The following is a 13,472-nucleotide window of genomic DNA, read 5'->3' on the forward strand; positions in this document are numbered from 1 at the left end:
GAAGCTGTCGTAACTCTTGAAGTGGGTGGTTGTCCCTGCTGTCTCTCCACCCCCCCCCCCCCCTTGCCAAATGATGATTACCAAAAGTATTGATTAGGGCTGATGTTTTTCGGTCAGAGATGGAGTTGCATGGACGTCTGAACTGGTTAAGGAAACGATCCAGAAGGCCTCACAATCGGCATAGAGAGTTTAACCGTAAGTGTGCTGCTGTTCGTGCCTGATGGAGTTTAGTGCTGATGAGCTTTTGCTTATAATTTAACCTTTGGATCTAACTTAAATTTCAAGATCTCTATTTTATATACATTGTTTCATGTTTACTGTATATATTTACCTAATTTTCTATTTGGTATAGTCACAAGCGGCGCCAATTGTCGCATGTGCGAAGCAGAGACAACACGTGTTTATTTGGTACTCGGGGTTGACAATGAGGCACACGAAAGTAGTCACACGAGTGAAGATACTCCCCACTCGCTTGCTGTCAAGCCTGATCTAAAAAATTAAATGGTCTTATCATCGTGTGCTTCAGTCTGTGGTCTAGTACACATTCTTTGTGTTTGTTTAATGCTTTCAATAAAAAAAAAACATCTTTATTTTAATTGGGAAAAAACTCACTAAAATTATTTTCAAACCGTTCAAATATCATTCACATCAGCATTGTTATTAAAATGTTTAAATATGGCAATGAAAAGGTAAACTAGGTAATATCTAAATTATTACTTTATATATTCTATTAGTTATATCATATTTTTTGGCACAAACTTTGTTCCCTTATTTATTCAATTAAAATTGTAAATTATTTGTGGTTAGAAAAATTGAAAAATGTTTTTTGCAAGCTTTTTGCTTTGAATTGTGATGATCTTGTTTTAAATGTAATGAATATAATATATATGAAATAATACAACGATTATTTATTGTTTGTATGTTATTTTATTTATTTTTATTAATATGCAACAACCCTGGTTTCACTTTTTAATCTTTCTAACAACTCTGATTCATTTAAAAGACAACACATTTGTTTACAAAACTTAACTGCGTTTTTTTCTTTACCACTTCTGACCAGCAGAGGTCTCCCTAAACTTAATAATACATGCCTGGCACTATCTCTTCACGTGTACAATGTTATCTTTACCAGTGTTACATTTCATATATCCGTTTACTTTTATTACTACACACTCCATTCTCAACTCTTGGCTCGCAGCCTGGCAATATCAACTCCAATATGCACGTGACTACTTCTCACTCCATGGCAACGGGAAAATTACACTCTGCCTCGTCTCTTAATTTTCTGGCACTGCTGGAGGCTTTCTGGGATAAAAGGCTGCTTGCGTGGGTTAGTGCATGCTGCTGGTGGGTGGAAAAAAAACCCATTGTGAGAGCTTTCGATTTTGTGCCTGACAGGCTATAAAAATTTCAATTTTGTGGCAGTTCCCTTGTAACAGGTAGAGCATGACCTTTTTGATTACAAAAAGAACGTTCAAAGTGTGAGTAAAGCACGTATCAGAACCTAGTGCAAATATATTTTCTACTGTATTTCTTTGTCTATAGCTGTTAATGGGAACTCTAACTCGCTGCAATATGCGAAAATTCGTGAAGAAGTCCCCCATCTTTGAAATGCCCTCTTCCGGCGTCTGGAACAGGGATAATGAAACGCGGCTGCATGGGTTCTGTTGTTTTGGGGGGGAAATAATGGAAAGAAGAGCTGCCACGCACATTATACATTTGCTCTCTCGGCAATAGTCGACTGGGCATAATGGATTTTGTAGCATTACTAGAGTTTAATGTAGCTTCTCTGAAGTTGATTATTGTAGTTTTTCTGTAGATTTTTTTTTTAGTATTTCTGTTTCAGTAATTCCTTAGTGGTATTTTTATTATAGCATTACTGTATGGTATTATTTTTTTAGTAGTTCTGCAGAAGTACAGACGCAGCCCTACTTATGAACGATATAGGTTCATAAGTTGAATTTGCTCGTAAGTTGTTCCAGTGCTCGATTTTGTATGGAATATGTTTAAGGTTTATATAAGTATGCTTAAGGCTTGTATAAGTAACCTGTATTATTTTGAAACTAAAAAAATAAACGTTTGATAAAGCAATATTCTCTATAACATTACAAAGCAGGCTGAATAATAAAGCATAGTACTGAAAAACAAAGCTACACAATTGGCGTTGACATTCTGTGGTCTGTAAAGCCCTTTGGGACTCCTTGTGATTAAGGGCGTCACAAATAAACATGACTTGCTTTCAGCAAGATTCAACCGTGGATAAATGATCGCTATCACAACCGTCCATTTCATTTTAGACTAGAACGTCAAGCCCCCCGATAAAAGAGCCTTCTGCCCTTTCCCGCTCGAAACAACATTGGCTTGAGGATAGTGGATTGATATTGCATAAGTGCAGTTCATTTTAAGCTGGAATACAGTAACGGCAAAAAAAACCACCAGGCCTGCAGGACAAGTGCTCTCTGCCGGTCCTTGTTAGCAGCAATATGTGATTAAGGATAATGGATCCCGGCAGTATGCGTGCACTTCATTTTTGGTGGACAGAATAGCCTAAATGAGGTTTCGTCTAAACCCCAGTCTTTAATACTTGACCCCTAAATGGGCCTTTATTGTCTAATGTAGACAAAAAACAGTTCTCCAGACACACATTGCAGCTTAGGTAGGGATTTCACTACGTAAAAAGGATTTTTTTCTAAATTAAAAATTGACAGTATGATAGTTTCAAATCAATATTTTTTCCTGAAAGTTTTTTGTACTACTAAGCCCTAAATATTACACTGTCCCTTTAAATCAGGCATCCTCCAAATGCACGTGCTTCCACTGAGTTCTATTATATCACCACTAGGTGGCTCATATTTTTACACACTGTATCATTAATGTCTAATGTTCCCAATGTCTTGATTTAATTGTATTGGCTGTAGCACTGATTATATTACTGGAAAAAAACAATGAATGGCCTTTATTGTCATTCTACAACTATAGCGAAATTGCAAGGATTCTCCTGTTCAGTGCAAAAGAAAAGCCTTCCAATTTTTTTTTGTTTAAGATTATTTTTTTCCATTCACAAAATATGTATTTATTCAATTACGTGTTCGATTTCTTTTGAATAAATGAGCCATTTAAGCCAAATTTCCCTAAGGCCTTTGTTTTAAAGAGTGTTCGAGGAGGTATATGTCATCACAAACGAAAAGTACAATAAAATATCCTCTCAGTTGCCAATTGGTTACCAAAAAAAGTCTGCCATCGTGTCATGCTCGAATGAAATTGAATCAGACCATTGGCTAAGCAGATTAGCTCTTTTTCCTGCAAGTGTTGTGTCTGTAAAAGGCAGCTCTGTGTGTTTCACTCATTCACTGTCACCCCTTGTGAAGAAAAAGAGCATTGGTGTCGATAGTCATAAAAAAGGCATAGATATTAAGCAGCTAACATGCTAGCATTGAAGGTTTCCAAGGAAGCAACTGCTGAATCAGCTTTTTAAAGACCAATGCTGGTTCCCACGTCACCCATGCCAGTGTTTGCCCCTTTGTGTGGTCGCCCCGGTGGTCTGGAAGTCTCTTGCAAGGGTCTTTGTGTGTGTCATCCGGCAGGAGAGAAAAGAAAAACGCTGGATCAAGCTCATGCCGGCATGCTCAGTTGACCCAGAAAAGAACATCACAATAGTGGGGGGAGAAAAGCTCGGTCTAAGAGTTCTCAGCTGGCGCAAATCGGGCATGAATCAATATAAAATTAGTTTTGTCATTTGTGAATCGGTCTAAGAACGAGCAGTTTGTGATAATGCGCCAGGGTGGGGCTAGGAAGCAAACTACTTCCTGTGTGGCGCCACCCGTCACCTGCTGAAAGAGGAAGTGGCATTTTTCGAAAGGGAGATGTTCTTATAACTGTTATTTAATAATCATGCAACTATCAGCTTTTATCACTGCAATCCCTTGATACTTCTTCCTTTGCACTTTGGGGCCTCAGTGCATCATGGGTTGAAAAATATTCCTCAATCCATTATTCCCGATTGCATATTACTGTGAGAGAAGGCTGGCAAAGCGCATTCTTCTCCAGCCTGGCGTTTCTGTTACTGCGGTGCCCAAAAAGTGAACTGCAGTCGTGCTGCCACCCAGGATCCCCAATCCCATATTGCTGCAAGGCTGATTGCACTCGTGAGGTCTTTCAGTGGCTATTTAACAATATAAACCTGAACTCAACGGAATACTAAATTGCCATTACAAAAATGTAATGTTAAGGAAAAAAGTACGTTTTTCATTTTCCTATTTATTTCTGGCAGGGGAAAGGAAATTTTATGGACTAATTATACTGTATGTAATATCGATAACTACTGAAGATTTGGGTATCAGTCTAAAAGAAAATATGTTTCAAACATTCCCAATTTCAATGATCCATTCATTTTTTGAATTGACACTTAACTATCTAATTTATCATCTGATTATGTGACCCAACTGGACACACCCTTTAAGAGTCTGACAATTTTGGCCGCCACCTTACTACTACAAAAGTCTGAATGAGGATTTTGCGAAAGTAGCTTATGATTGTAGGTGAGTCCAGTGATGAGGGGATCTTCAACTTTGCCCTTCTGTTTCCTTCACTAGCCAGTCATGCTGCAAGCTATGGCTCGTTGATAGCAGCTATTGTGAGTTTTTTTTTTTTTTAAAGACTGGGACAGGGTAATGAGTTCCACACTCACCGAGGTTAAATGTTATTAGAATAGAGCCCGACTGAGCAATGTTTTCAACACTGTTTGAGGAAGGCTGCATCGGTATTTCTTGCCAAGATTTGAATATTCATCAATCAATCGACTGGTAATCCTTGTGCGTGGTGCCTGTCGCCATTGTCTCATGCCCTCTGAGCCCTCCTCAGAGACAAGACCATAATTGTGGAGGCTAAAAGAAGACAATAGCCACTAGGAAAAAGAGCGCCCATTGAAAAATCCGTTTCAGGCGACAAACGGTGTTCGGCGTTCTTCATAATGGATCTCCGTGTGAAGACCTTAAACCGTTTATGGATAAAACAATATGGCTACTACAGTATGTATTTTTTCCTATTATTAATCTATTTATTTGATTGTTCTAATTTTAGTAAACTTTATTCATTCTAAAAACTGACATTATTATTTTGAGAAATGCACATATTTTTTACGGTGAACATATTTTTATTATCTTGGTGTCAATATTTAGTTGCAACAACCTGGCATTTCATTAGCAGAGTTCAAACTTTTGATGCCATAGAACATGATTGCCCTCGGCTCGCAGTTTTTATTGCGCTGCCGAGCGGCGTGACAAATGCGATTAAGCATGCCATGTCCTCGTTATTGTTGCTACGGTAAGCAGGCAACCTTAGCAATGGGATGCCATTGGCTTACCGAGATGAGAATGAGAGTTGAGTTGGCTAGACTGGGACAAGAAAGGGCCTCAAAAATGTTATGCAAAACGATTAAAAAATAAATAACAGTAACAAAGTACTCGGTGAACATGATTGGGGGGGTCAAAACATTTTGAAAAGCTCCCAAAAGCAGGATAGCCAAACCATTAGTTTTTGACGAATAGTTTGGCAAGAAAACTTAGTCGAGCAGGGATAATGGATCACAAATGCAAGGGTCCTATTCATTTTAGAATGAGAAAATAAGAGCCGCCTTGTATGACAACTAATTTGCTCTCTCGGCCCATGCTCTCAGCAATAGTTGGCTGGGGATTATACATTGAGGCTAAAACAGTGCAGTTCATTTTAGGCGGACCACTATGGCACGCTTTGGCTGCTTGAATTGAAAAAAAAGGAAGAGCGCTGTTTTTCTTAGCGTTAGTTGACAGGGGATAATGAATCACGGCCACCTTTCATTTTAGCCAGTATGGCAGGCTTCCCGACAAAAGTGCCTTCTGCTGGTCCCCGCTCGCAACTTTATGAGATCAGGGATAATGAATTGCAGTTAAATCCAAGCAGAAAACAGTAATGGTGATATAAAGAGTGGGCAGGCCTGACAAAAGTTCTGACGGCCCCAACTCACAGTAATATGCAATTAGGGAATCGGGGATAAAGGATTGCAGAATATTTTTCAACCAGAGTTTGCGATGTAGAAAGCACCAACTAGTGAGGGATTGCAGTACTTTTAATACATAAATTTATATATATATATATATATATATATATATATATATATCCATTATCTGTACCGCTCATCATCTCTAGGGTTGCAGAGGTGCTGGAGCCCTATCTTCGGGCAGGGGACACCCTGAACTGTTTGCCAGCCAATCGCAGGGCACACAGAGACAGACAACTTACTCGCTCATACACACTTAAGGACAATTTGGACCGGGAAATTATCCTGACGCATATGTTTTTGGAATGTGGGAGGAAACTGAAGTGCCCAGAGAAACCCACGCAAGCACAAGGAGAACAAAACCCCGCACAGAAAGGCTGGTAGCTGGATTTGATCCCATTACCTCGGAACTGTGCCACAGACACACTAACCACTCATGCCGCCACTATAGATACAGTAAATATATACATTATATATAATTTCAATAATCTCATAATAGTTGGCAAGTTAATATTTAATAACAAGGCCCCAACACAAATATTTTATTGGTGCAAAAAAAAAGCCCCGCCCCCTCCACACACACACGCACACACACACACACACACACACACACACACACGCAATTGTTTCCACCAAATGCTTTGTGCAACTAGAACTTGTACAACACTTACACACTGTTAAGAGATCAAATAATTTCATCACTTTTTTTTGCAATTTCCCTTTCAGCCTGGGAAAGTTGCTTGCATTGCTCAAGCTAGTGCGGCCCACCCTCATGTGTGGTGTCTTAATGGTGAGACTTTGTTGAAGGAACTAGGGCGTTCCAATACATTTGTCAACTCTTCCTCTACAACGAAAATGAGTTTGTGCCTCTTTTTCCCGTGAGAGGAAGTCTTAAGGAAAAGTGCTAATGAATGTCGTCCAGCCCTACTTTCTATTTCCACTATGCCCAAAAGGAAATGACTCAGGAAACTACACAAAGATGCAAGATAGAAGTTCAAAAAGAAAAGAGAAATGGAAATGAAGATTGCAGTCAGAACACAAGACTAGACCTTATTCACTGCTATTAAAATTGAAAAAAAAAATGTGTATTAAGTTCTTCTTGAGATGTCTAATCAATCAATTAGAATATGTGCGCAACCCCAAAATTCCAAATAAAATTTTAGACCCAAATAATGATTTTTACAAATAAAATTAACTTCTTGGTTTCAATAAATATATTAGAATTATTCTTTACTTAGTATTCTATAATATTTAAGATATTATTAACTATATTAATTAGGAATATTATAATTATTATTATAAATCATGCATTTGGAATAATCATAATTTTAAATCTAAGTACAAAAATTGTAAAATAAACAAATAACAATATTTTTAATTAATTATTAACTTGAATTACATTCATAACAAAAACGTTGTAATCACAATTTTGATGAAAAATGTTTTTTTAACTTTAACACTCATAACTTAAATAATGTATGTTTTTTATAATTATGGCGGTTTTGATAAAAGTATTAACTTTGATTACACTCCTTAAATTACTTTAATAATGACAATTTTCATAGAAATTAATTGTAACTAATTGCATCCATAACAAAATTCTAACAATGACAGTCCTCATAATAAGTATTATTTTAGCTATAATAACATTATTACCCGAATTTCATCTTTTAATAACAATAATTTAATCATTAAAATTTCTATTAAAATAATTATTTTAGCTTTATTTCATTAATACAATCATTTTAATAATGACAATTTTCATAAAAATAATTATCTTAACTTTAATAACATAAACTACTTAATAACAACATTTCTAATCATGACAAATTAAATAATGATTTTAATAGTAATTAAATATTCTAATCTTATAATAAATAATTGTATTTACAATGATGATAAAAAAATGATTGATATCAAAATGTTAACTTATTTAAAGTTAAAATTGCTGTACATATTCATATTTTTAAATTTTTATATCATATTTATAGCACGACTGAAACAAAAGTTTTTGCAATTACATACCTGTAAACTTGTTTGTTTTCCGAGAATTTTTTACATTTTTATTTGATTGTGTCACTGTATAACAGTTTTTGTACGGGAAACTTTTAGAAAAACAGAAACGTTATTTTTGCTCGCCCATTTGGGCTCTAATGTGAATCGTCTTGGTCACTGGTAGCAGACGACAACTTCATTGTAGATCAGGGGTCAGCAACTTTTCGCTGCGGAGTGCCACTTTCAAATTTCCTTGTAAATCAGTGTGCCACACCAAGATTAATGACTCTTTTTTTAATATCCAACAGAGCTGTAATTTCACACCAGTCCAAATATACAACATGGATATACATTTTAATCGTATAACTCAGTGTTTTTCAACCCTTTTTGAACCAAGGTACACTTTTATTTATAAAAAAGTTCCGAGGCACACCGTCCGTCGAAAATGTATGAAAATGAAGTTATGTCAAATATTTCACTGTACTACCTCATAAGCAGATAATTAGGATATAAAAAGAAGAAAATAATACTTAAAATAAAAAAGAATGATGTGCTTTATGTTTTTATTTTTTACAGTGCAATCTTAAACCGCTTTGTTAAACAAATTAAATTATTAAATGCACTGCGCTACTTCAAGAGCAGATAATTAGTACATAAAAAAGTATATAAAAAAACTACTGCCACCTACTGATATGGATGACTATTACATTTCCTCGTCTGAAGAGTGCAAAAATACTGAGTAATGCCTGATTTTTTGGGAAAGATAAAATTCCAGCGGTACACTAGACAAGGTCTCACGGCACACTAGCCCCAGGACCCTGGTTGAAAAACACTGGTATAACTGACCTATTCATCTTCCACTATTCTTGTTCATCAATTAACTAAAATATGAATGTGAACAACATGTGGAAAGGCCTGTAGCCATTCTGACTTCAATTTTTTACCACAAGAATTAACCATAATCAACCAATCTTCTACTATAAACTACAATCAAAAAACAAGTAATATGGTCAGCTACTATACATTTCATCAACGATATCTTGTTGCAGAAAATATCAAATCTTGAAATAACAGCAGCAATGCAGATGGCACGCGTGCGCACACACGCGCGCGCACACACACGCTTCTTTAAAATTTTCGCCATCAGTAAATAGTCCTCCGTGCTTTGCTATGCAGTGAGCAATGAAATAACTTGCGTCAGTGGTCGTGTTTTTAGCAGTGACAATGGTTTTCAGCGTCTGTATTTGTTTCCCGTTCCTGGACACAGCGCGTTTTAATGTCTCATAATGACGTTTAACACTTGACGCTCTCGAGGCATAGTGCACAAAACAGCGCGTGTGTTTCGTTGGCTGGTTTAAAACACGGATCTTCCCACCTCTGCGAGGCGTGGCGCAAACACGCTCTGACACACAGAGGGGCGCTAACGTATAGTTTCTAAATATCACGGCGCGCAACTGAAAATGTCTAAATTTCAGGTAAATGCGCATAAAAAAAATCTTTATTATTTTGCCGTGCGCAAGCATGCCACTGGTTAACCCCTCTGTTGCCGACCCCTGTTGTAGATTGTTCATTTTGACGTGGTATTCTACATAATCTGTTTTGGTTTGAGTAAATAGGTGCCGTGTGGTGTTTGTAAGGTTTATTATTGCATAATGAGGAAAATCGCACTCATTCATAAGGGGAGCAACTGATTGAGGTTAAGGGGTATAAAGTAAGCCCCTAAAATGAGCTGTAGTTATGTTTTTGTTTCCCTTTTAGTTCAAGTTCATCCTGCAGAACCTAATAAACTGCCCGCGTTGTTTACTTCTAGTTGGGCGCCATGGCGACCACGTGAGATATTAATAGCTGCAGCATTGAGGCCTTTTCTATTTAGGCCGAGTAAAGTGCAGAAGAAAATATGACACACAGGTATGCACACACTTTGACAGCATCTGTGCTTGTTTGAAAACACGGCGGTTAATTCTTCCCGCTAATCATCAGTCACTTAATGGCACACACAAAAACACTTACTCATACAAGTGCGACACACTTGCACACTGTACACACTCTCACTTCAGCTTTACACAGGATGTTACGAAACGATCCGCCCAGTCGGTGAAACTTAGCGAGGGGTCGCTCGCCGGTGCGCACTGCATGGCACTCAACGCGCTCGTTTTTCCTCCACGCACCACAAAAAAGAGCGATGACTGCCACGGAGGATGAACTGGAAGAGATGATGTTGCAGGAGGAGGCAGAGGATGTTTTCTATGAGTCCGGTAGGCTGAAAATGTCGGCGGTGGGGGTGCGCGAGGTGGCTTTGAAGTTTGGTGGAGGTGTGTGCGGGGTAGGGGATATGCTGATAAGTTGGGGTCTTTGTAAATACTTGAAGCTATCTGCAGGATTGCTATATTAAGGTTGTGCACCCATTTAATGTGTGGGTCTACTATCAATTTGAGTAAAAAAGGTTCGATTACCTTTTTGGTGGCGGTACGTGTGTAGTAAGGGATAAGCTGATGAGTTGGGGTCCTTGGAAATAGTTGAAGCTATCTGCACAATTGCTATATTAAGGTGGTGCACCTATTTATAGCCTGGTGTACTATCATTAAAGAAGGTGGTGCGGTTGTGATAGGAGAGACAACGATAAGTTGGGATTTGCACTATATTTCCACCTAAATAGTGTAAGCTATCTGCAGGATTGCTTTATTTGGGTGCCATTTATTGTGTGTGTGTTCAGCCGTACCTCTACTTACAAATTTAATACAATCTGGGAGTAGCTTCGTATCATGTACATTTTGTAAGTAGAGACGCATTTTGAATGCAAATGTGATCATTCGTTCCAAGCACGGCAAAAGTACAGTATGATGTTTTTTTTAATAAATCATAAAAAAAAGCATCGGCACATGAAACAAAAACATGTTAAAATTAAATGACCGCACAATAAACATAAAGGGAGAGGCACATAATGTAAAAAAACAGAATAAAGTAAATCATAAAAATATTTATTTACCTTTTTGCCTCTTGTTTCTGAAAAACTGATCCAATCTGCTTTTGACGGACCATCGGAAGTGCGCGAGGCAGACGTAAGCCATAGTTTTCATCACTTTTTCTTGGTGATCCCTGTAAACAAATTCCGAAATTTCATGGAATTTTGCTAAAATGTCTTTAATTTGGGCTAATTGAATGATGGCTGCGTCCTCCTCCCTGCTATCTTGTCGGAACCCCTCTTCCTTATCGTCTCTGAACTCTGATGGTGACACGAAGAGCATGCTGGGGGCATGCATTTAAACTGGGTTGCCAGGCAGATTCCAAGCGCTAGCCCGTCTGTTTATGTTTGGGAAACCCTGGGAACGGATAATAGCAGTGCGTACTGTACTACGTTTTTTATTTCATATCTGAGACACCTTTGTAACCAGACGCAATATTTTACTGTTCAGGTACTTCGTAACCTAAAACTTTCATATGTAGAGAAATTTGTAAGTAGAGGTACCAATTTTTTATCAATTTGAGTGAAAAAGGTGGCATTAACTTTTGGCGGAGGTGCTTGTGTGGTAGGGGGTATGCTGATAAGGTGATGTCATTTTAAAATGTCAAAGCAATCTGCCCAATTTAATGAAAAATGATTGGTCTTACACAAAGTTACAATTTTGTCCTAACATTGCTAAAGTTCAAACACTTTTTGTACCCCTTATCTTTTCCTTTTTTGTGGGAGAAACCATTACTAAATTAAGATATATTTTTAGTGTTAATTTTGAGTAGTGTACCATTACTTATTTTGCAGGTGTTCTCACTCGATGAGCAATACCTGAACTTGTGTTCTATTCAGTTTGTGTTTCATTACTTTCGGGCAAGTCTCGTTATGCAAAATGTTCAATCTAAATCTCACCAAAAGTGGTGCGCCATAATGATGCAGTATTATGTACTTTGAATGTGAATGAAAGTAATGTGTGATTACGATTTTCATGCAGTGGTTTGCAGAGTTTGTTATGTTTTGGATAATTTTAAAAAAATGCTAGTACAGTAGAGGGTAAAATTGTGTGTTCAACGCCTCTTTTGTGGGTGAAACCAGTACTGAATTTGTTGATACACTGCTTATTTATAGAAATAGTGCACCTTTACAGGGGAGAGTTTGGTGTGTGTGTTTTTTTTATACACCAATCACCAAAAATCTTATGTGGCTGTTACTGTAATAAAGAAGAATGAAGATGTGTTGCACATTTTTCATTTTTTTGTTTTTGCAGAGAAAAACACTCAATAACTTGATTTTTTTCTAGCAGGTATTCTCACACAACAAATGAAATGAAATGATCTGCATTTATATAGCGCTTTTCAAGTCAATGACATCCCAAAGCGTTTTACATTGTGCTTCACATTTCCCAATAGTGGCCGTGATCTGTGCAGCCATGTAAGGCGCTAACCTGCTTATTGGGGGTAATTGGGGGTTCAATGTCTTACCCAAGGACACTTCGACATGTAACACGGACAAGCCGGGATTTGAACTGGGATCCCTTAATCCTAAAACGATCGCTCTACCTCCTGAGCTATTGCCGCCCCAAACAGGCAAAAACTAAATGTGTGTTATGTTGGCGCTGCGCTTCATTACTTTTGCGCAATTTTTTGTGCAAGGATTTCAACCTATGACACAACAAAATCTCACCAAAAGTGGTGCTCCATCACAATGCTCGAGGTACACGTTTTGATAATATTTGTTGCAGAAAACGCTATTCTCATATTCTGAGCTATTTGTTTGAAATGCTGGAGTATTTTTGTTTGCAGTGAGTGGGAGCGCTAAAACGCTTTTGGAGAAGGAAGGCAAACAACAGACAGGGTGACAGGTTATTTATATATAGGTATTAATCAAACAAAAAAAATAGTTGTTGTATAACACTTATTTAAAGGAAGAGTGTGTTTGTTGACCACTGGATATCACTGAATTGTGACATGCGACTGAAAATGACTGGACTAGTGCTTAAAGCGCAAGAGATGCAAACGACAGGGATTCAAAGTGACCCAAATGCACTATTTTTCTTCTTTTTGTGAGATGTGTGGGTTTTTTTTTGGGGTAACCATAGCATCAAGAAAGCTGACAATGATGTCAGCGCTGTAGAGCAAATAAGCCCAACACAAAAATGACTTTCACGTTCTTTGTTTCTAATAACCCACTTCGGAATAGATGGAAAGACTGCATCCCCTTTTGGACAGTTCCTGGCAGGCTGGCAGGCAGAACGAGGGCAAACTATTGATTAGCTACTTTTTTTTTATGGACTAGAGACGCTTGACCAGATCATGCCTCTTTGGGCGTGCTCTCAAATATCTGATACCACAAGGATCGAATGACGGTGTTTGAAGTTGCCAAAGAAGTGAGAACTTGGGGCGGCAGTAGCTCAGGAGGTAGAGCGCTCGTCTTGGGATCAAGGGATCCCATTTCGAATCCCGGCTCCTTCGTGTTACATGTCGAAGTGTCCTT

At 37.8% G+C, this 13,472-nt stretch overlaps 1 protein-coding gene across 2 annotated transcripts in view; it reads left to right on the forward strand.

Moving 5' to 3' along the window:
* Window positions 1-10,135: 10,135 nt before the first annotated feature.
* ripor2 (RHO family interacting cell polarization regulator 2) overlaps window positions 10,136-13,472 on the forward strand; it is a 57,321-nt gene continuing 53,984 nt past the window's right edge. For both annotated transcript variants that reach the window (XM_088328756.1, XM_088328758.1), the window contains exon 1: window positions 10,136-10,284. In XM_088328756.1, the coding sequence (XP_088184882.1) occupies window positions 10,212-10,284 (73 nt within the window). In that variant the 5' untranslated portion in view covers window positions 10,136-10,211. The remainder of the gene's footprint in view (window positions 10,285-13,472) is intronic.

This window comes from Urocampus carinirostris, chromosome 2 (genome assembly GCF_059441175.1).
Source record: "Urocampus carinirostris isolate Australia breed hairy pipefish chromosome 2, RoL_Ucar_1.0, whole genome shotgun sequence".
Lineage (NCBI taxonomy): Eukaryota > Metazoa > Chordata > Actinopteri > Syngnathiformes > Syngnathidae > Urocampus > Urocampus carinirostris.